This window comes from Anas platyrhynchos, chromosome 2 (assembly GCF_047663525.1).
Source record: "Anas platyrhynchos isolate ZD024472 breed Pekin duck chromosome 2, IASCAAS_PekinDuck_T2T, whole genome shotgun sequence".
NCBI classification, from domain to species: domain Eukaryota; kingdom Metazoa; phylum Chordata; class Aves; order Anseriformes; family Anatidae; genus Anas; species Anas platyrhynchos.
Genome location: NC_092588.1, coordinates 42,687,230 through 42,711,059, shown reverse-complemented (window position 1 = coordinate 42,711,059; position 23,830 = coordinate 42,687,230). Strand labels below are relative to the sequence as shown.

The 23,830-nt window shown below is 39.1% G+C and overlaps 1 protein-coding gene across 5 annotated transcripts in view; it reads left to right on the top strand.

The window, feature by feature from the left end:
- Positions 1–8,103: 8,103 nt before the first annotated feature.
- The window catches only part of CHST9 (carbohydrate sulfotransferase 9), a 97,096-nt gene continuing 81,369 nt past the window's right edge, over positions 8,104–23,830 (top strand). The window contains exons 1-2 of one of the 5 annotated variants that reach the window (XM_072034631.1): positions 8,104–8,126; positions 14,717–14,930. In XM_072034631.1, coding sequence (XP_071890732.1) covers positions 14,831–14,930 — 100 coding nt within the window. In that variant the 5' untranslated portion in view covers positions 8,104–8,126; positions 14,717–14,830. Of the gene's footprint in view, positions 8,127–8,181; positions 8,323–8,366; positions 8,549–13,862; positions 13,884–14,716; positions 14,931–23,830 lie in introns of those variants that run through there. The other 4 variants (XM_027452191.3, XM_027452189.3, XM_027452192.3 and 1 more) reach the window with 4 other exon arrangements.

Genomic DNA, 23,830 nt, shown 5'->3' with positions numbered 1-23,830 from the left:
CAAAGTACAAAACAGAACATATTTGGCTCTGTGTAGTGCATGGCCTCTCTGACAATGAGGTACCAATGGAATTTGCTAATGTGTTTTTTTTTTTCCATTTTTTTTCTGTGATCTACCAATCATATGGGATTTTTTTTAACAGCTGACATTATGAAAATCCTGACTATTTCCATTTGTTTGTTTTTGAACACTCAGCTTGGCAGTTACATTGACACAAACAACAGGTGAGTACTTAACATCAATCTGATGTCAGTGAAACAGATTAAAGAAAATAAACAAAAATTCCTGATACTTTAATTCACTCCTGGATGTTTAAATTGGTGTTGTAATCTCAGTTCTTTTGGGTTGTCCTGCAAATTCAAAACAAATGAACAAATACAAATAAGTCAAAAGAGTATACAACAGCATGTATGTGTGTGGACAAACATGTTGGTCTTAATATATATAACAAAAATAGGTTTAAGATAGATGTAGTTGGAAAATGTGGCCAATACCGATCCAAATATTCAGTTGAGGATCCTAAGTGTGTACAGTGACCACATTTCTTGTGGTTTCTTCTCATCTAACATGCAAGTCAAAAATCTTCAATCTCTGCTGACCAAGAACTTTGCAGTTTATAAACAATACAATAAATAATGGTATCTGTGTTCTAGTTCTACAAGTACTGTCAAATAGTTGCCACAATGGTTGTAAAGCTTTTCTAAACAGTATATTTTGTACCTAAGCATTTAGCTTTAAAGGGATAATTATGATGCAGAACATTTATTTGTAAAACACATAGAATAACCTGTTTTGTTTATTCTTTAGCTGTTTTCTCATAGTAATTATGATAATCCTGAAAATTACAAAACAACAAAAACATTTAAGCTCTTCCATTTCCAAAATCAATAAAGCTCCCAAGCACATTTAAATAAATAAATAAATAAATATAATAATAATAATAATAAAGCCAAGCTAAAATAAATAAAAATAACCTTTCCATTTCAGATCTGGTGCGTACTAGGAAATTCACCCAAGAATATGCTATAGTTCCAATGATAGTTAGAAAGTGTTTAATTGTGCACATGGGTATTTTTCCAATATGAAGATGAATGCTAAAATTGTTTTAGATTCTCTCATGAATGGGATATTAGATCATATTTCCCTTTCCAGACAAGGAATAGTCTGTAGCAAAGGAAACACTGCATGAGTGCACTTGTGGAAGGTTATAATTTGTCCCAAGTTAATTATCATGTATTCTTAAATTTAATTCCAAGGATGGCGAGATGGAAAACTGTGATACTGTCTGGAAAAGTTCAGCAGTCAAAATTCTGAAGAAAGAACTGACAAGGGGAGTGGGTCATTAAACTGTCTTTGATGAAACCGCATTTGTTCTATAGGTAATAGTGAGGTAAAGAAAGAACATTGCTTACACTGGAATCATGAATAAGAGAAACTCATTGCAGAATTCAAAGTTTAATTCAAAGTTTCCTTAGTAGGAAGCAATGTTTCACCATATAATAGGTTACCATAAAGAAGGTAGGGAGTTATTCTGTGTCCTTTTTGGGGACAGAATAAGAAGAAAAGGGCATGAAATCAGTAAGGGGAAAATTCAGACTTGGTTGCAAGAAGTTTCCTAAAAATAAAGAAAAACCTTTCTGAGGAACCTAATTAGTAGAGAGAAAATAAGCTAAATCCTGGACAGCATGATTTATTGAACTGAGCTGAGCCAAGGGAAATTACCAGGAAACCTGTGAGATTTGCTAAGACTTTATGTTCCTGGGGCATCACCGTGGTGTTCACTTGCACTTTCTTCTGCAGCATTTTGCAATAGTGGAGCCTGAAGGCAGGAAATATGGCTGTGTGTGTGTGACAGGATGGAAATCCCTTAGGTTAGAAAACTTTCTGCGATCACTCATGCTTCCAGAATAGCTCCAAGCTTAGTTCCCAGTCTGAGCTGAAACAGCTCTTTCCAAATCTCTGCTTCAAATACTCCAAGATTAGAGGCACATTTAGTTTTCCTTGGCTACTGTTCCTTTTAGTGCATAAAGTAATGGAAGTCTTGATTAAACTGTTATGAAGATACAGAGTTTAATTGTCCATGCATGCTGTTGACCCTCCTATCCATCCAGTCTCCCAGTCCTGAGGTTTTAATATGTGAGGGTGTTCACAGAACCAGGAACACACATAATTCTAAACAATGATCTCGCTAGGAGGAAGGATAAGAGCATGAGACACGCAGCTTTATTCAGCACCACATGATGGTCAATTCCATCAAATATTGCCAACAGAACTAGCAACATTAGCATAGTAATTAGTCTAAAAGTTTATAGCTAAAAGAAGATGGCCCACCAGAGCAATCACCATTGTTTCAGTGTAATATCTCCATCTAAAAACCCAGCTGTGAGAATATTTCTTTGGCAGAATTCAGGCAATAATAGGCCCCTCTTGGTTATGCCCCCTCAAAACCATTTTTTTTTCTTTGTTTTATATATATCCCAACTTCTAGCTGAAGGGAAGCATGTGATGAGTAACGAAATTGCTTCCAAATCTTAGGCTAACTAGCATCCATCCTACATCCAGTATGGTGTATTTGCCTTAGTTTTCCTTAGATAATTTCCTCAGTAATAATACCTTGAGGAGGTGCAAACGCATAGTACAGTGCTGACACTTGGCCACATATGAATCATTACACAATGACCAAACATTTCAGACTAATATCACATTAGATTAAAATAAATAAATAAATACATACATAAATAATGTAGTTTCCTTTTGATCTCTCTCCTATACAGTGTCTGGATGTCAATCTGCCTAGTCTTTATTTTATTTTCCACCCTCCTTTGCCCTAAAATTACTCAGTTATTTTTTTTCCTGACATATATGAATACTGTAATGTCATAGTTTGCTCAGTGTTTGAATCCAGGCTGTCAGAATGGGTTCAAAATATATCCATTGGTCCTAATAAGAAATGCAAACTTTCAACATGTAATACAGTGCTGACTCTGGTAAATATAACTGTGTAGTGTTTCATTTCATTCAATTGTCCTTTATCTGTGCTTCAGCTGCCAGATTGTCATGTCACCATATTTCTGCTCTTTATTTCAGGTATTTTAGGATGGAAGAGGAACCATAACACTAACACTAGAATGACATATTTAATGTTATGGTGTCTTGTTTCAACAGATTGTGAATCACTTTGGAGGCACACTCAGTTGCATGTATCAGTTTGTTTCTCTGTCGATTTATATAGACAGCTTGTCAACAGATGTTGAATCAGTGCAGAACTTTCTTCTATCAAGGCAGCTGTTGTGAGAAAGGGGATTTTGTTTGTATCACATTTAGGGGATGTGTAGTGACCAACGCATAATAGTCAGATTTTTCTTCTCTGACTTTAAGTAATTATATAAAAGACAATAAAATTGCTCTATGACATTTTTAAAAACTGTATAATGTCTAAGAGCAATCAGTTGTAGCTAAGAAATACAGATTTTATATAAAAGAAGATAAAGACTATTTGTTAATATTCTATAAGTAAAAAGGAAAATAACAACAAAAAAAGATTAAAACAAAACAAAACATAGAATGCATCCTTTAAGACGTTTAAAAAGGCATTAAAATCAAACAGTTATGAAATTCCCAATTAATTTTGTGTGAACACCACAATACCCATAACTGAAACACCAAAGAGACTGTCTCCCAGTTAGGCACTCTAACAATAAGCTATTATTCTCTAGGAGGTACCATAATCAAGCATTATTTCAGAGAACAAAGATAAACACCCCCTTTTTTATAGAAGTAGGCAGAATAGAAATTATCAAGTTACATAGCTTTTACAGTTACTGTTCAAAAGCCCTGGAAAAACAGTTCTTTCTTGGAATTTTCTCATGAAAATGATGAAGGCTTCCAGAGGAATGTCCTTCTTTCACAAACCTCATTTCAATAGAAAACCAACCTTCTGATGCTTGGTAAGGACCTCATTCATTCATTCATTCATTCATTCATTCTGTGATTCAGGAGTAGGTTAGCAATCATCAGAGTGAGAGAACTAATATTTGGTGAAACTGTGACCTCCAGGTTTTCAGATGGTCTGTCCAGGAAGACTGCACTCAAGTAGGATGGTAGTACAGGAGGCCTGTAATCCAACCTCCAGCACAAGGCTATGGGATCAGGCCATGTTGCTCAGGGTTTTATTTAGTCTTGTGTTGAAAACCTGCAAGGATGGAGACTACAAAACGTTTGATCTAAATTGTTGTGGTGGTTTTACCGTGCTAGGCAGCTAAACACCACAACCTCTCTCTCACTTTTGTACACAATTGTCTCACAATTGTACATGTATCATATAATGATACATGAGAATATAGAAATACCGTGCTCACCAGTGCTAGCACAAGGGGATTAAAAGAACAGGAGATACTCTTAACCTTCCTGGACACACCTGTGTCTGGAAGACGCCATTCTTTTATATAAAGAATGGATTCCCCTTTTTCAAAAAAATCAATTTTCAGGACATCCTGAGGCATTTTCCAGCAGTGCAGCACTTGACATGATAGTAGCTGCCATTTGAAGAACATTTTAGAATTAGGGTAAGATAACACACTAGCCTTCAGTAAAAAGATGGCAACTACTGTTCTCTTTTGGCCTTCCTTTGAGACTGGAGCCCATTAAATAGCTTCCCAGTTAACATACTGAAGTATTTAAGTCAAGTTGTGGAGTTCTTGTTTTGTTTATTCTTTTTCTTTTTTCTTTTTAAGATACTTCTTAAAAAATGAAACTTTTTAATAGCCGAAGAACAGGCAATTTGAATTGCCTAATATTTTTGAATGAGCACACAACTTGCTTTGAAAGGCTTTGTTAATTACCCCAGCATAGCAGTTACTGAGCAAATGAATTTTATACCAAGCTTCTAGCAGGCTTTTTTTTTTTTCTTCATTTTAAATAAACAAGCAAATGCCCCATAGCAATGCTTTCTAGAGGCAAATTTTAGCCTCCGAACTGAGAAAAGGAGAATGTTGTAGGTGGTGTATTTCTAGCTAATTAGCTGAAAATTAAAAAAGCTCAAGGAATTAAAATAGAAGTACTTGCTGAATGGTTTATGCCCTCGAGTAAAAGACACCTTCATTATGATAAAATGCTTTTAATCACCAAAGGCTTCTATAATTGGATCTATATCAATATACAGCACACACCACGGAAAGATGCAATACTGGTGTGGTCCATGCTGAAATTTAGTGAGGTAAATGATAGTGGCACTATAGTGGAATAGTGGAATGAATTTGCCTAAACTAGAAATATCTGAAGGTCTAATCCTTCCCCTTTGGAAAATGATCAGGCCAAACGCACAGCTTTTTCACATCTGATACCTGAGTCATGCATTTTATATTAAAGTTTTCTTAAAAATAAAAATCTGTGACTTCTGATTCTTTAAAATGTGTATACATGTGTAGGTGGCTGAGCTAGCTTTGCTAAAAACTGAAAAATGTCAACTGGAAACTTGACATTTGAGCTGCATGGAAAGTTAAGTTAGAGCAAGGGATTTCCTGGCAGTTCACAACAATGGCACACATGGTTTCTGTCTCACATCTTATGGGGAAATGATCTGAACACCCACGGGGTATATGGGGGGCTAACACAGTATGCACCAGCACAGAGAACTAGCGAATGCAGGTAACTGACCTCATCCCACACCAAACTTTCCTCCATGGCTGTCACTATTGAGCACTATGTTTTCTATGAAAACATAGAAAACGGTTTAAGCCCTCAAGTAAAAGACACCTTTGTTATGATAAAATGCTAATCACCTTCATTATGATAAAATACTTATTTTTATGAAAACATAGAAAACATGCTTAAAGAGTCTACTTGGTTTTACTGTAAGGATGTATTTATTTCAGCAACATGAACTGTAATTTTGGGCAGGTTTCATTTTCAGTTCACAACCTGTTATCTTTCTTCTGTAACTGCAATGACTACTCATATTACTGTGAGTAGCATCACCACCATCACCACTATCTCACTCCCATTAGGTGATTATTTTGTTACTTTAACCATTGAGCTGCCGTCTGCAGGAAGCACATATAGAAGAAACATGCAGAAACCTGAGTAGTATAGGTTTTCTGAAGCAGTCACTAGCTCTGTAGCAGTCCAGCTGACTCAGACAGACTGACGCCACCCTTTTGTAATTCATTTCTTTTTTTCTATGTGTCAGGCTTCAGAAGGTGCTGATTACATTTATGCAGTTAATAAGCTTCCTAATTCAGTGTCTAATTTCACCAGCATGTTGCATTTTTAATCTTGTAAAGGTTCTTAAATACATCGTTGGAATATGTCCTCTGCACTGGAAGAACCTGTAGTGGAACAAGTATTATATAAACTAAAAGTACTTCTTTTTTTATTGAATTGTAAAATGAGACTTGGATTTATCCCAAAGCAGTTAATTTATTCCTTTAACTGAACAAAAAAAAATCAAGACATCTGATCTTTTCAGTGTTATATATAACTTTAATCAGTTGATGGGTACAGCCCGTGAGTAGATCAATCTGAAGAAATACGCTTGCAGCATGTATTTATTGAGTGAAATTAAATCTACAATACTCCTAAGGTTAATCTGTATTGCCTTATTAGAAGCTTCAATGACCTTCATTACAATTTTCAGAGCATAATATCTCAGGAAACTAAAATTCAGGAGACATGTTGTTTTTCTCTAAAATCTCACTGGCCATGAGTGACTAACAGGTATAGAATTTAAAAGTGAGGATGCATTTTTTGTTAGGGCAGATGGTTATCATAACATTGTACACCTGTCAGGTTGCCTAAAAGGGGAAACATGCTCAACTCTTGTGAAATAGCAAAAAATTGGCATATTCTGCTATTAAACCAATTTCCATCCCTCCTCCCCCTCTGTTTATTTGTACCAGGGAGCCAGACAAGCTGCACGTGTGGCAGTGCAAGGGACTGCTTTTACTCACCAGAACTTTAAAAGTGGATCGATGGCTGGCTTTAAAGAATAAGAATGAAACATCTTTGCTCTCTGGATTTGCTCTCAGCTGCTAACCTCTATAATGAACTGTGACTAGGGAGGTCCTTGAGTGAGATAAGAGATAAAATTTACAGTACTGTGGGTGAGGCAATATGTACTCACACAACTCAGACTAAGCAGGAGCAGGCTGGCTTAATGCCTGGTTTGGAAACCCATAAGGAACAATGCTGTGCACAGGTATTGGCTGCCTTTGGTTGCTTCAGACCCTGAAGCACTTTTCTTTGAATGTGCGTTATCCCCAGTGTCTAAGCTCTGGTTGGGGTAATTACACTCTGCTTTGTTAACCCCCCGTTGAAATCAAAGCAGCACACAGCTCTTTATTACCAGCTCTGAACCACTGTCTTGAGCTGGTTGGTGATGTTCATCTTCATGTCAAAGTTGGTTGTGCTTGGTTGATTGGAGAAGTGATCCCTGTGTGCTAGCTGTAACAGTGCACAAGATGGTTTGATAGCTTTTAAAATAAAAGATGTGCAAAAATGTGAAGATATGTTACTGTTATATCAAGAAAGGGCTTGTGCTGTAAGTGAGCAATGGGTCTGTAATACAGGGAGTAATTCTAGGAACATGCAGTCTAGCAATGAAGTGAAATGCCTGAAGGGGAGAGAGCTGTATAAAATTGGCTTGAGAATATCTCTAGAAAATCAGAGCTCCTCTGTGTTTACCCCATTACAAGCAGGAACTAGAGCATGTCCTTGAAAAAAACATAAGTGAAGCAACGTGCCAGTTAAAGAGAGACAATATCATTTGTCTGCACGGCTGGACTATTGTCACAATAAGCTGATAATGTTTGCAAAGCACATCTGAAGTGTTAAGAAACACTAGTTAAATATTTTTATCTATCACAGTGTCTCCCACAGATGACAAAGTTTTTACTTTGGAATACTACCTGTTTCGGTAGCTAACTCCAGCTATGACTTGCCTCTACCTGGCAGCTTAGACGCGTTTATTTGCTGGCTTTGGGAGAACCTACCTCTGGATATGTAACAGCAAACAAAACCTGTTAGCAAAGCGCTTAATCTCAGGGGCGTTCTGAGGCAGGAACGGCGAGAAGCTCTTTGTTTAATGACACAGGTTTTGCAGACACACAGGCGGAGGAGAGGGCAAGCGGGTGAGCAAACACGGCATTTACCTGCCCTCACCGAGATTCACCCCCCAAGGCGCCAGCGGGGTTCCCCCCCCTTCAGGCGGGGGCCCCACCCCAGCCTCCCCATCCTCAAAGTTTTGCGGTGAAACTTTGTGCCTCCCCACCGCTACGGGCACGCCTCCCGCCCGGTAGTAGGAGCGCGGCGCTCCGAAGCGGGCAGGTAAAAGGGGTGGCGCGGGGGCGGCCGGGCCGGGCGGGGCGCACCGGGGCGGGGCGCGGAGGCCGCCTCCGCCCCGGTCGGCGAGGCGGGTGGGCTTGTTTGGGGGCTTGCTTCCTGACCCTGCGAGCAGCCTGTTTCTTAACGCGGCGCTCCGCTGCCGCCCAGCCCTGGGGTGCCGGGTGTTTTACTAGCGGGAGGAGGCAGCAGACGGATCGTGGCCGCCTCGGTATGTTTTCACCCTGGGGGATGGGGGTGGCCCGGGGCGAGAGCTTGCTTCGTCTGCTGCGGGTCTACCGGGGCGCTTCGCCTTCCCGGGGCCGCCGTGGTGGTAAGGGGCTCTCGCTCACGGGACCGGCTGCCGAGGGATGGCTCCCTACGGAGATGGAGGGTTGTGGGTTGTTTCAGGAGCTGGGCGCTCTGGAGCGTCCCCCAGAAGTTCAGTGGAAACCTATTACTCCCCTGTCGCGGTACTGTGCGAGGGAGCGCTCCGCAAAAGAAGCAACTTTTCTGCTGACTACTCTTCCTTCCTTCGCCCCCCCCCTTCACAGTCATCACACGAGAAATCGGGAATTCAGGGCATATCTATTAAATTAAAAAAAATAAAATAAATAGTAGTGTTGTCTGTGCGTTTTCAAGCAGTAACATGAGTGATTAGGGCAACCAGACTGCAAGACTGGCATGCTAAAAACACTTTGTTTCACTGCGGTCAATAAACAAGGTCTTATAATTTAATTACATGAAAGAAGAAAAAAAGAAAGAAAGAAAAAAGACTGTTGAAGCTTTTTTTTTTTTTTTTTTTTTTTTTTTTTTTTAATTCCCCAATCTTAAGTGGGGAGATGGGGGAGTCCATCTCCAACCTTGCCTATAAGATTCAGAGGCATCAAGTTGCTGTCTCGCACGCTGTTTCTGTCTAACTTTCCATAATCCATGTGACTTTCACAGGACTGCTCACTGTCCTTCAGGCAGGTGAGAGCTAAGCATGCCAAACACGTCTTTGTGTGCTTAGGTACAGTAGGTGCAGTCCTGACTGGGAGCTATTATGGAAAATGATAAAGCCTTTATTCTTTTTGAAGTGAAGATGTGTCCTGGTCTGTAGAATGAAACCATTGGTATTGAATATTTTGATAAACTGGTAAAGTTCCAAACCTGTAATTTTCACTGTTACTGGAGTGTTTTTGTGTTCTTTAAGCAAGCAGAACTTACGTTAACCTACACACTCATGTGTAGGACAGCTCTGCATTTATCTGTTGTTAACATGAGCACAGCTTTTGTTTATTGTGTAAAGTAAAATTACTGCAGCTTTCTATTACTTACAAGCTAATTAACTAGACAGTTACTGTGTGGATTAAACTAATATCATCTGAAGCTCAAGAGGATTTAAGGTTGACAGGTAGGACCAGGTTAGTGTCCATAATTCTACATGACCTCAGAAGTAATGTGGCTACTATGGGCTGGTTTCAGTCACCTGATACAATTCTTATGGGAATGTTTAATGGCATCAGAAACCAATACATGCTCTGTTAGTAAAATAGGTCTTATTTTTATATATTACTTCATTAAGAGTTTTTTCTTTGGAAAAAATATTGAAGGGGTAATAAGAAGCAGACTTTAATATATTAAAGTGGCCAAATCGAAAGCAAAACATATTTACTGTGCCACATTATTTATTTTGTATAACATATTGTATGCTATAAAGTGCATTAATATGCACTTAATATGCATTAATAACAAAACGTAATTTCTTTAGCAGCATTGAGGTTTTATATGTAACAAGGGAGAGTAAAGTAGAAAAATGCTAAATATGTGCAACTTGACTGGTGGGAAGTTGCTCTGGTGATGCTGATGTTTGGAATTTTCTTATTATTCTTGAAACTTTAATTTTAAGATCTTTTTTTTTTCTTTTTGAAGGGGCTTTATTGTTTCAGGATTTTCAGTGGGCAAGGGAAGGATGCTTACTTTAAGCAGTTTTCTTCTCAAAGAAATCTACATATTTTCATACAGAAGATTCCATTTTATATAAATATATATGTATTTCAGATACGTATTTCATGCAGCAGGTTTCATTGTTTTTCTTACAGAACTCTAACAAAATTCTCTTAACCTGATTTGCAAGGCTGGTAAGTAGTAATCTGTTATTGCCAGTGGAAAAAGTTGTGCAGGCCAGATGGTGTCTTCAGTTACACTTATAAGAAGGCTGTGTCCAAGTGTCTCTGGAGGCTGAGAAGTTGCTGAGGTATGGAGGCAGGGCTGATGTATCAGTGGCCTGACTGTTAGATTATAAAGGTAGACACTGGTTTTCTGCCTTTGAGCCACCAGGTACTGATATACTGGCTGTCATGAGATGGGAGAGAAACTCATCACTGCGCTGCCCTCTTCTTAGCCCTTGTAGTGAAGTCTGGAGACTTCTAAACTTTTTGACCCTCAAGTAGATTTCTAACCTTTTTGACCCTCAAGTAGATTCCTATGGATCGAAAGGGCAACATTATGAATCTTTTTATTTTTTTTTCTTTATTTTCCCCTCACTCCTGTGAATTTGCTCAGCAGGACTGTTTGGTTATCTTGATTTGATTATGCATTTAATTCAAATTTCTCTAAAACTTTGACTTCACCCAACCATAATTCTCTGCATAACTTGTTGGAGAGAGAAAAGAGCAAATACTGTATATTTATTCCTAGCAACTATTGGGATAAACCAGAACAAAGAATAGCACTGCCTTATAAGAAGAACTTTGCAAGCATTGTTAAGAGCTAGGGCTGTACCTCATGTTGTTGTGAAGCCAGAGAGTTGAGGTGTGGAGAGTGGAAAGGTGATCCCAGAGGATACGCATGAAGTAGGACACAAGCTAACGGATGAGAAGTGAGGGAGGAGGGGGAGCGGTGAAGTGAGAAGATACCCTTGTATCCTTTCGCTGACTGTGCTGAAAGTAGCCTGGGCGGGTGTCCAGCAGGACATTCCTTGGCGCAAAATTATCCTGCCATGATTCTCCTGTAGAGGCATCAGGAAATGTGTTGCTTCTTGGGGGTAAAAAGAAAAGAAGGAAGGAAAAAATGATGTGTGGGCTGTGAAGGGTTGCAGTAGCTTAGTGTGCTATTTTTCATTTTCCTTTATTAACTCAGGTGTGTCTTCAGAGATGCTGAGTGAGTGGGAATTTGTGGTAACCCACAGTAACATGAATGCTTTGACCATTATAAGGAGCATCTATTTATTCACTGCTGGCTAACCACTAATCATGATCATCCTTTTTCAGGTGGAGGAAAAAGTATGGAGGGGAATTAAAAAGAGGAATAATACATTGCCTCAAACTACTTAGAAACCCTTCTGTATTTGATTTTAGAGCTAGGTGATGGCAAAGGGAATAGTCTCAAGGAAATATTAAGTTAGCCAAATGTACTACAACCAAGAACCACTGGTTTTGTGTGGTCTAGAATAACAGGAAGCCAGGAATGGTATTTGAGTGCTAGAGATGCATCTCCTCAGCTGCAGGTGTATTTGCTTGCCAGGTAGAGAAGGACGGATGATGTACTGAAATAAAGAAGCATGCCAAAAGCAGGATATGAACTCTTACTCATTTTGGGGGTGGCTGTGCTATTTCATTTGCTTGTGTTGGCCCTGTGCAGGAATTTGCACCTTTGAACAGAACCCAAAACACAAACGGGAAAAATGCAGGGGTTTTACATTAATGGAATGCGGATTCCTGAAACTCTTAAATTTGACAATGGAGTTAAGCAATTTAGCCTCAGAAGTGAATAGCTATAAACTTGTCAAGTTTCTAATTTTTGCTGCAAAGAGCTTTGTGTTGGTAACACAACATTGTGTTGCATGTACTGTTTTTGTCTGCTGTTCTCTCTCCATACATGATAGGAACAGTATGTAGCAATCTCTCTCAAAAAGTTGAAAGGACTTGAAATTTTAGGGTGCAAGCGTCCCTAACGTGTTCCCTTTGCAAGCTTGAGTTGGAATGGCACATTAGGGTCCATACCTCCAAAGAGATGAGGAGAGGTTAAGCTAAAGAAAAACTTGATTTCAGTGTAGCTGAGAGAGTCACAGCAGTTAGGTTGTATTAGTTTTCCTGAAGTAACCATCCTATCCAGTATGTCAAACTACTGCCCAGTAGAGCAATCTGGACCAGGACCGAGGGCAAAGAAAGATCTACAGCTTAACTGGGATGCTAGGCTTCCACGTGGATAGGACTGATCTCCTCTGAAAATACTTAGGTTGAAAGCAATTGATTATTTGCTCTTCCCTTGCAGCCACAAAGGAGCATTCATCTTGATTAAAGAATATTTGCAGATATTTCCACTTTGCCAGGATGCTGGGAGTGTTTTCCACGACCGTTGCATTTTAATGCTGAAAGAGCAGATTTGTCAGTGTTGTGTGGCCATTTTTCAAGTTCTACTGGAAGACTACTGGACTCAGACTTTTTTTTTAATGCAACTATCACTTTTTCTGTATGTGGGTTACAAATCACTGTATTAAATAAATTAAAGTACTTATTCAAGCTGAAAAGCCTTTAAAAATATTATAAGGTAGCAGAATAGGTTTACATTCTGGGTGGGTTTGATCTATTTAGAGTCTAACCAATGCTGAAGTAGGTATTCTTATTTAAACCTAATCTTAAAATGTAGCCAACGCATAAATAATACAGTTTCATGTAAACTAAATTAAACTAATTGCAAGAAACCTGAAAACTTGATACAAAGATAAATGTAACGACTGATGGTGGAGTAGGATGTTTTTTTTTCTTGGTGTTCTTTTGTAGTTTAAAGAGGTATTAAAACACTTTTTTTTAAAAACAAACTTTTATCCCCTCAAAACAAAAACTACCCTAGTAGAAAAAACTCTTTTTTTTTTTTTTTTCATATTAACAGACTAAATTGCTTGCTACTGCTCCTGGTTTCTACTGTGCATCCAAAAGATGATAATGCAGGGCTTGCAGGTGGTGCTGCCTGCAGTCATGATGGTGCTTGGGCAAGGTCAGCTCTATATCCTGTGCCAGCATGTGTCACAGATGCATATAATGGGTGGTACTGCTAACAGAAAAACTGTAGACACCTGGTTAGGGCTGTAGTTTGACTAAACCGGTGTTTTCTCACTTCATTTGTCAGAAAAGTTCCCATTCCATTGTTTTGTGGAGCAGTTTTTAGTTGGATCGAGTTTCTGAATGTTTCTGTGTGGATGTGTAAGCCCTGCTGCTGGCAGAAGGGGCAGGGCAGTCAGGGTTGATGAGAGCAAGTGGCTGGCAAGAGCTGCAGTGCCAGCCTACACATGTTGGGAATGTCTATGGAGCTGTGTGAGATGCTGAAAGTAGGAAAAAAAAAAAAAAAGTTCTGACAAGTTTCAGATGCTTCTTTGTTGGTCTTGAAATCTTTTGCCTCTTAGAAAACATAGTTACTCTGTTCATTCAGCAGCTATTTTTAATGGGATTCCCTGCTAAGCCTTATGTGTATGAGTATTTTTAGAAATTCAGCATGTAAAGATATGACAGTGCTGAGCTACTTAAAAATACAAACTTTTCTTGTGGAATGTTCCATACTCTCAGTTTTCAGAATACATGTAACTGGTAAGTGTCTGCATTTTAGTTTTCTGTTTATTTGAATGCACTTGAACTTCCGTTCTGTTCTTTTAATGTTTTTCTCTTTCAAATATTTTTTTTTCAATGTACTGTCTTCCTTTAAAAGCTTGACTTGTTCTTTGCTGTAGTTTGAGACACTTCTATCAGGTACTCACTTACAGGAGTGTTCAGTTTTGTCAAATTTCAATGTGCTTTTTTTTATCCTCTTACTGTTCAGGCTAGCTTTAACAGCTGCTCTTCAGTTTCTAGTAAACTGCTTTCAAACCAAATGTGTCCTGATTCAGGTTAACAAGTTGGCTTTTTTTTATGCTCTGCAGTGTCTTCTATATACTGTTATAAACTGAGTTTTATGGCCTGTTTATGTCAGGTGTAGGGTGTTAACTAAATTACTTCCTTCTTCTAGGCCCTCTGCTCTTCAAAATAGTAGTCATTTTTGCAAGATCACATTTCCAATGAAGTTAATGTCAAGAATCAGGTTCTTGACAAATCTTTCCCATGTCACAACATAGCTCGGTAAAATGCTGGTCAACTAATTCCCCAAGCATCTTATCTGGGGGCACTAACCATTATGGCAGTGGGTGATGTCCAGTGGTGTGGAGGTGGACTGGTATCTGTAGCCACTTGAAGAGATTTGCTTAAATCCCATCCAAGGGATTTGCTTATATCCTGTATTGTCATCGTCAAAATTGTGAACAGCAATCTCAGCATTGGAAATAATAGTTTGTGAGAGATACAGCTTGCATTCAATACACTGGATACAGAGTCTTTGGTGGAGTATAAGAATGTAGCATAAAAACTAGCTGCATCTATTATTATTCCAGGTCAGAGTCTCAGGGGAAGAAGTTCACATACTGAAGATCCAGATGCACTGAAGATTTCATAAAAATGAGCCATGCATTATTCTGAAAGCTGAGAAGTAGCCCTCTGATAGGGTCATGAACCTAAGACAAGTCTTTGTGTCGCTACTGATGTTTGGAGTAGCTGGTCTACTCCTCTTCATGTATCTGCAAGCCTGGATTGAAGGACAGCATACAGGTACAGTAGGTTTTTGGTTTTCTTGTGTGTGTGCGTGTTTTGGGGGGGAGGGTGGGGAGGGGCAGGGTCAGCTGCTTTTTTTTTTGTCCTGGTTAAAGTAATTGCATCCATGACTTAAAAAATGGTTGTCAGACTTGTTTAATATCTATACTTCATACATGCATTAAGAAATAACTTGGATCTCAGGAAAAGATGACCCCAGGTGCCTAATTGTGCTATCAGCTTTGTTTGCGAAAATAAGTGGTGCAAATACGTACTGTGTCCAAGTCCAGTTCTGATATAATTCTAGATGCTGATTTTTTTCCTCTGCTTTTTTACACATTTTATGTTGTGTGGCAAAGCAATTCTTGAAGAATTATTGTAATGTTTTGTAGACAAAAGTGGGCTTCTAGGTAGCAATACTAGTACTGAATCATTCTAACCCAGTCTCGTGGTGGTGGTGTTGCTGTTAAAGCTGGTTAGATACCGGATATACAAACTTTTTTTTATATGTATCGTCAGTGGCCCATTGCAATTTCAGGTAAGTGTTTATTAGCATTGAATAAGGGTTACACTTCTGAGCAGAGTTACTGTTGTGGCAATTTACCATGCTTTAGTTTGCGCCACGGGATGACCTAGATCTCTTTTTGAATTAAACAAGAACATATGATTCACATCAGGCCCTGCTGGATGCTTAGTTCACTGGACCAGTCCATAGTTAGTCTCGTGTAAACCCCTATGAAATGTGTGTTGGGTGAATATCCGTAATATCTTCAACACCCACTGTTTTGCTCTGCAGATCTACTTCTGTTGTGCCACCCTATTTGATGGCCTATTCTTGGTTATAGTTCTGTACTTGTTTTGCAGTACTTTCTTCAACCCCCCACCCTCTCCCTCTACCCACGCTCCCCCCAAAATATGGAATGATCCCAGTTTGTTAAGAAGTAATGATTTTTATGTCCTCTTGTCTCTATTGCTCAACTTCTATTACCTCTGTAAAACTCTAACTTCATAATATACTGATGCCACTGTGAAGAAATACATTTATAAAACCACATTAGTCTTTTGGTTTTATTGATCTGTGTTTTTATTCTGCATGAGCTGCTAGGCTCTGTTTTAGAGCAGAGAAGTGCAGTTGTGGTGAGGTTCTAGTGTATTATTTCTGCAATTATTTGGTGCTGATCTTAACTTTTTTTTTTTTAAACTAAGTGCAGTGCTCAGTGTTCATGTCAGCTTGTTAATGTTTCTTGGCTGATCATACAACCATGCAATATCTTGAGTTGGAAGGGACCCACGAGGATCATTGAGTACAGCTCCTGGTTCCACACAGGACCACCCAAAAAGCAGACTGTGTGTCTGAGAGCATTGTCCAAATGCTTCTTGAACTCTGACAGGCTTAGTGCTGTGACCACTATCCTGAGGAGCCTGTTCCAGTGCCCAACCACCCTCTGGGTGAAGAACTCTTTCCTAATACCCAGTCTTACCTTCCCCTGTCCCAGCTCTATACCGTTCCCTCAGGTTTACATCTCTGCTGTCATCAGAGAGCAGAGATCATAGAATCATTGAGGCTGGAGAAGAATGCCAAGGTCATCTGGCCCAACCATCCTCGTACCATCAGTGACCTAGCACTTAGCCATGTTGAACCCCATCCCATTGGCCTCTGCCCATCAACCCATCCTGTTCAGGTCCCTCTGCAAGGCCTTCCTAACCTTCCAGCAGATTGACACTTTCCCCCCAACTTGGTGTTGTCTGCAACTTACTGAGGCTATGCTCCATTCCCTCATCCAAGTCATCAATAAAGATATTAAAGAGGTTAGTCACAGACATCAGCCTCTGGAGAACACCACTGGTGACCAGTCGCCAGCTGGATTTCACTCTGTTCACCACTACTGTCTGGGCCTGGCCATCCAGACAGCTTTAGCCCTGCAAAGAGTGTACCTGTCCAAGCTGTGGGCTGCCAGCTTCTCCAGGAGAATACTGTGGGAGACCCATGTCAAAGGCTTTGCTGAAGTCTAGGTAGACTATATCAACAGCTTTTCTCTAATTTACCAGGCAGATCACCCAGTCATAGAAGGAGATGAGATTGGTCAGGCAGGACTTACCTTTTGTGAAGCCGTGTTGGCTGGGCTTGATCCCCTGGTTGTCTTCCATATGCTGTGTGAATGCACTCAAGATGATTTTTTCCATAAACTTCCCTAGGTCAAGGTAAACCAAAGTCAGGCTGACAGGACTGTAGTTCTCCAGATTCTCCTTACCACTGTTCTTATAGATGGGCATAAGATTAGCAAATCTCCAGTCATCTGGGACCTCTCCAAATGACTATGAGTGCTGATAGATGACAGAAAGCAACCCAGCAATCACATCCGACAGTTCCTTCAGCACCCTTGGGTGAATCCCATCTGGCCCCATAGACTTGTGACAGCCCAGGTGAGGCTGCAGGTCTCTAACTCTTTCCACCTGAACTATGGGGGGTTTCCTCTGCTCCTCATCCCAGATTTCCAGATCAGGAGGCTGAGTACCTTGAGGATAAGTGGTCTGACTAGTAAAGATGGATGTAAAGACATTAAGAACCTCAGCCTTTCCCATATCCTCAGTAGTCATGTTCCCACTGCATCCAGTAAAGTATGGAGATCAGCATCTGCCCCTCTGGTCTGCTCATGAGGGAACTGCCGGCCACCATGAGGCCTCCCCTCAATGTCCTCTTCGCTGAACAAATCAAGGGACCTCAGCCAATCCTCATACGTCTTGCCCTCTAGACCCTTCACCATCTTTGTAGCCTTCCTTTGGATATTCTCTAATAGTTTTGTGTCCTTATATTGTGGTGCCCCAAACTGCACACAGTACTCAAGGTGAGGCTGCACCAGCACAGAGTAGAGCTGGACAATCCCTTCCCTCAACAGCTAGCCATGTCGTGCCTGACGCACCCCAGGGTACTGTTGGCCCTTTTGGCTGCCAGGGTACACTCCACTTAATGTCAACCAGAACCCCCAGGTCCCTTTCTACAGGACTGCTTTCCAGCCTCTTGTCCCCCAGTTTGTATGTAAAGCCAGGGTTGGAATCCCAGGTGTGGAATCCAGTGCTTGCTGTTTTTGAACTTCATGCAGCAGTTGATGATTGCCTAACCCTCTAATTTGACAAGATCTCTCTGCAAGGCTTCTCTACCCTTAAGGGAGTCAATAGCTTCCCCCAATTTAGCGTGGTCTGCAAACTTAATACACCTTCAAGTCCTGTATCCCAGTCATTTATGAAAACTCTGAAGAGAACTGGCCCCAAAATGGAGCCCTGTTGCAAGTAATAGTGTATTTACAAGCTTATATTAAACAAAACTGTTAAAAGAGTTAAATTGACTGGCATTGGAAAGGTTCCCATGTAATCAAGTGTTGACAGGAGGTTGTTTACAGAAACAGAGCTTGCAGTGGAAGTCTGCCTTGAAAAATCTTTATTGTTGTTGGGTATGTTAAGGGCAGATATCCTTGCTTTCAAGGTAGTTCAGGAATGTAGATGATGACTGTAGATTATTGATTTATTTACTTGCTGACATTCTTTACATTCCTTGCATCTTTTGTCCTGTAATTAACCTTTTTTTTCATGCAGTGCTCCTTGTTACCATTTCTCACTGTTCCCCTCCTTCCTTCCCTTTCACTCTCCATTTTCATTTTCTCTGTGTGTGCGTACTATTAAAAAGAAACAGTGAAAAACAAAAAGAGAATTAGATAATACGTTCTTTTAGGCAATCAGATGCTTTCTTTGGGGGGTTCTCTTTGATGTATTGCCATAATCTTCATCAGGAGAGAAGTTTTCCTGATGAAAATATCATTTCCATGTGAAAATATTTCCATAACAAAATAGAAACTAACGGAGAATAACAGAAAGGGTTAGTGAGCTTAAAATGTGATTTCAGTTTTGAGTGCCCTTTTATCTCGCTGGACTGCTGTTTTGACAGCACTTCAGTAGGATTCAAAAAATGAATTTTGGCACTCTTGGCAGTGACTAGGTCATATGCATCAGAATGAGCATGGAGGAAAATCATTCTTTGGTGTCTGCTGTTGCATGCATGTCTTCCAATTTAAAATGTAGAAAGACATTCTTTTTTTTTTTTTTTTTTATTTCAAATACCTGTATCTCTTCTAAATATCCTGCAGCTCAATTCTCTCATGATTTTTATCCCCCTTTCCTGGTTGCTGCCTTAAGAGTTTCTATGAAATAAAGCACATTTGCATATTCACAATATACCTTAGTTTGTGGGTACTCTCCTTTTCTGCTGTGTTTTTCATATTTCTGTGTGTTGTACACTATAGCTTTTTTGAGGATGATCTGTGTCTGGAGAATCCCAAATTTATGAGCATCTTTATAAGAATTTTATGTCCTCTTCTGTGAGTTGCTAGTTGCACAGCTGTAAGACAGTTTTAATCTACAAGTGGCTGAGTGTGTGATTTGATGTTCTGCTAAGAAATGGAAAGTGTTCCTTGTGTTTCTCAACTGCTATGCCACAAGACAATAGAGACAAGTCTTCATTGTAAGCATGACTATTTTTATCTTCCATACTCAAGACCAACAACAATCATTTTTGCATTTGGTTGTTGAAGCATGGAAAGCTGGCTACCTTTGAGTTTAGGAACATAATGTATGTATTTTGCACCAGAGGGTTGCTGTTGATTACCACATATTCCTATGAATGTCTGACTCTATAAATCAAAATCATTGGAAGAGATGCTAGATTTTATTTGATTACTGTTTATAATGTTCATACTTATTTCTCAGATTCTCATAGTTGTGATATAATTCCCAGTCAGATATAGATTTTGTGGGGAATTAGAAAATTGTATAGTAATATGCTGTTCCTTATTAGTGTTCTTACTGTTGTATTAAACAATTTACTTTCACGCTCACTGTTTGTGTTACCACATTTTGTCTTTCTAGCTGTTCATAATTTTTCACACTGGACCTAATGCCACTATTGTATAGTTTAACTTCTTTTTCTCCTTTTGGCCATCTTCTTTCAACTAGCTGTTCACATCTCTAAGACCTCTGTTATGATTTGATTCCACTTTTTGTCTTATATCCTTGTTGATCTGGTCTTCTCTAAGCAAGTTTGTTGTTTTTCTTTTTGTTTGTTTTCCCCAATTTACTACTGCAAACTTCCCTTCTCACTTACTTTTACCTAACCTATGAATCTGCCATCCTGTCCACCTACTTCAGGTGTACCTGTAGGCTCAGCACAGCCATGTCTCCTTCCTACTATGCTTGGGCTCTTCTGGTTAATTCTGGTCACAGTCACCATCTCTATTTTTTTTTTTATTTTATTAAAATAAAATAAAAAAACACCATATCTTGCATTTGTAGATGCTTAAGAAGCACCTCTTAGTTATATGGTGGTCCTTTCTGATGGCTTTTTACAGAGATTAGCAAACTGAAAGAACAGGCGAGTTCCTTGGTTTGGTACAGTACATGGAGCATATAAAGACAGGATGATATAATCTTACTTGGATGTTGCAATATTCTTCTGCTGGGCATCTTCAGTTCACCTCAATGGAGTAATAGGAAACAGACTTCTCGAGCAGTTTGAGACATGGCTGTAAACACATACAGACTTTATTTGATTGAAAACTTCACTGACATCAACAATGATCATGTAACATACATTTATGTTTTGACTACAACATATATGTAAATATATTCATTTATATATGTTCAAATATAAAAATGAAATTTGTATAAATTCAATTTAATCTTACAGCTTTACTAGACAGTTTCCCATACTGTCTTACATTGTTCACTGAGAGCATTAAACACTGTGGTATTGATGAAAAGTCAATTGCCATTTATTGCATGTTTAATAATTTCCAGCAGTATTAATCTCATACAGGAGGAAAATTTAAGGGTCTTCCATAGTTGAAGTTGAGTTTTATATCATGAATCACTTGAATTAAGGTGTGTGAGTGTGCAAAGCACACTTGTATTTTAACCCTTCTACATTAGAGATGTGAATTAGACTTTAAGTTAGGCATTCAGATGTACTTCAAAACTTTTTTTTGGCGGCCGATGTGATTTGTCATGGCTGATTACTACAAAATATTCACAAAAATATTCTGTGATTAGACCTGTGTGCTGGGGGTTATGGCTTTCTTCTTTTCTCCTCTTAGTAAATTTCATCTAATTCATTGTTGTGAAGTGTGCGTATTAACCCCATGATTTCCAGGAACTCCTTCAGTGTTTCATGAAGTGCAGTATGACTGATAATTCATCTGAAACAAGGCTGCATTGCCCCTATCGTCCCATAGATTTCTAGTTCCCAAGTGTGGGAAAGTCTGTGTCTTCTTTTTCCCAGCAGCTGTGTTTCACCTTAGGGATACCAGCTTTCTTGTGCATGCTTTCTGCTCCCTTTGCGGGCTGCAAGTGTGGTTGTTTTGATTTTGCCCAGGGTCTTTGCAGCACTCTATGGGTGCCCAAACAGCTTTCTGCAGCTTGTGTGCTTTACTGATGCAGGAAAGTTTTGTCCTTTGAGCTCCCGAGTAACTTCATGGAGACCCCATTCTGGTTCCTTAGGTCACGTATTTCATTTCTGTGAAGAATCTGAACAGAGTTCACTCAAATTGTCTTTAACAATCCCATTTTAAGAAAAATTTGACATTCCATAAAATGACATGAGCTTTCTCAGTTCAGTCTGCTCTTGGTAGCTATCCAAGCTGTATCTGTACGATTTGGCATAAGAGGGCGTGCTTTCTTTCCTGCTTTCCTAGACTTGGTAATTCAAGTGATCTCTTGGGTCATCTTGGTTAACTCAGTGAGATACTTTGAGTCTGTGGAGCTTCTTCCTTATCTTGACACTCAAAGTAGCAAATGAATGCATGCAACATATGGTAATATTTAGTCTTTGCTGTTTGTGTGGATTTATATCTATCTATCTATATGTATGTATGTATATATATAAATTTAAACCTTGCCTAAATGGAGCAACATTGATGTGGCTTACAGGGTAATTCATATGTAATGAATTGCAGAGGCAACTGTTTACTCAAAGTAGTAGTTTTGCCAGAGGGTCCTCAGTAAATGCAATATACTAAAAATGGTTGTAAATGAAAGAAAAGGAGCCTGATCAATAACGGATATTAATCATGATTAATCTAGTTGTTTTAGTAACTGAAATATTTCTGTTACAGAAGTCTTGGGTAGTTTGCCTGAGGCTTGCTAACAGTTGAAGAATGCCACCAGTATGGGAAAGCAATTCTTCCTGGTTTACAATGCCTGACTATCAGTGAGGCTGTTCTAATAAGGCTGTGTGTTCAGGCTTTACTCTTCTCATCAAGATACATGGTTTTCTCTGTGTGTTTCACCTCCCCCTCCCCCCCCCCCCCCCCCCGCCATTACTGGCTTGAAGCACAAAAGAAAGATGCTTCTTGGTGAGTGGTTTTATTGTTCTTGAAGTCCCAGAAATACAAAATTTTAGTAGGTGAATTTTCACTGTATAGCTTAAGAGTTGTCATTGTTCCCCACCTCCTTAAATGGGTTTAAACTATATAGAGAAAACAGTTCTTTTTTGTGGAGGAACTGATACTTTGTTGTACCACTGTGATCTAAATATACAAGTAAAAGCTAAATATCAGAAATTACGGTTTTCAGAGTTAGTAATTATGACATCTCACCCTATCTTCAGCAGCAGCAAAACAGAGAAATTTTAAGAAAAAGAAATTCAAATTTCACATTGCAGCATATGACATTTAAGACCATGTTTATCTTTTTGTGAGGATGTGCTTCCTAAGTTTGTCTGTTTAGTAGTCCTCAGCCTTGTGGATCAGTTCTTTTTACATTTATCATTCCTATAGCTAAGTACCTTCTAATTTTGCTTTCTTAAAAGAAATTCCTGCAGTGTTTTTTTTTTAATTTTTTCTTGAGGGTGTCACGAAAGAACATTTTTGAGTTGGTGGTAAGTTTTATTCCTTTAGTATTTAGCTTTCTTGTTTCAGTGGTGTGAATGAAACGAAACAGGATGAGTTTTTTGGGCCTCCTGTCTGCTGTATGTTCAATAATGTGGTTGAGCAGAAGCTGATGCCGTTTTACTTACTGTTTATAAACTTTTGACAACCCACCCATACTCATTAGTACCTAGACCACAGAAGTCTACTTCTAACAATATGTGGCTAGTATCTTAATTGTACTGTGGACACCTTGAAGTATTATTTTTTGCCTGTTCTCAAGCACTTCTGTGTTGAGAGCTTTGTGTAATCATCTTCTCTTTGTAGGTATGTAATTGAACTCACTTCAGAATTTGTGCTATAACCACTGCTGAGGGGCTTGGGGGTTTGAGATTGGAATGCATATAAAGTAGGGCATCCCCTTTCATAGGAAGGCTGAATATGCTGTTTTCAAAATGCTCTTTTGGATTGGATCTGAAAAATATAGGTGGTCTTCACACTGTTATTCAAATCCTTGGAACAGAATAACTAGATGTGTTTTTTCATGGAGTCCTTAGCAGTCATTCTTTTTTGTTAGGTAACTATGCTGTGGTGTTTTTTTTTACACATTATTCAATTTCTGTGTAGTTGTCTAACAAATTTGCTGTCACTGACTGAATTTTTTAGTTACTGTCCGCAGTTGTGGCTGTTTATAATAACTTTCGTTTCCAGAAAGCCCTTTTCTTAAAACCTGATTATTCAGGTAATGAAGCATTGCAGTCTTGTCTCTGTAGTGCACTGATTTTATAATGCAATACAATTCAAGATACACTTGAAACCTTACAAATCAAGAAGGCTGGAGAGAGAATTTCTATGTGGCAAATCATAATTTAGAAGCAACAGTAGTAAAAGTTTGAGAGAAGTTTTTCCGTTCCTGACCTTTCTGTTCTTCTGAAGTGTGCTGCACACTTTCATAATAGTAAGTGGTTGCCATCAGTACATTTAAGGCTCCTTTATCTCTGATGTTGA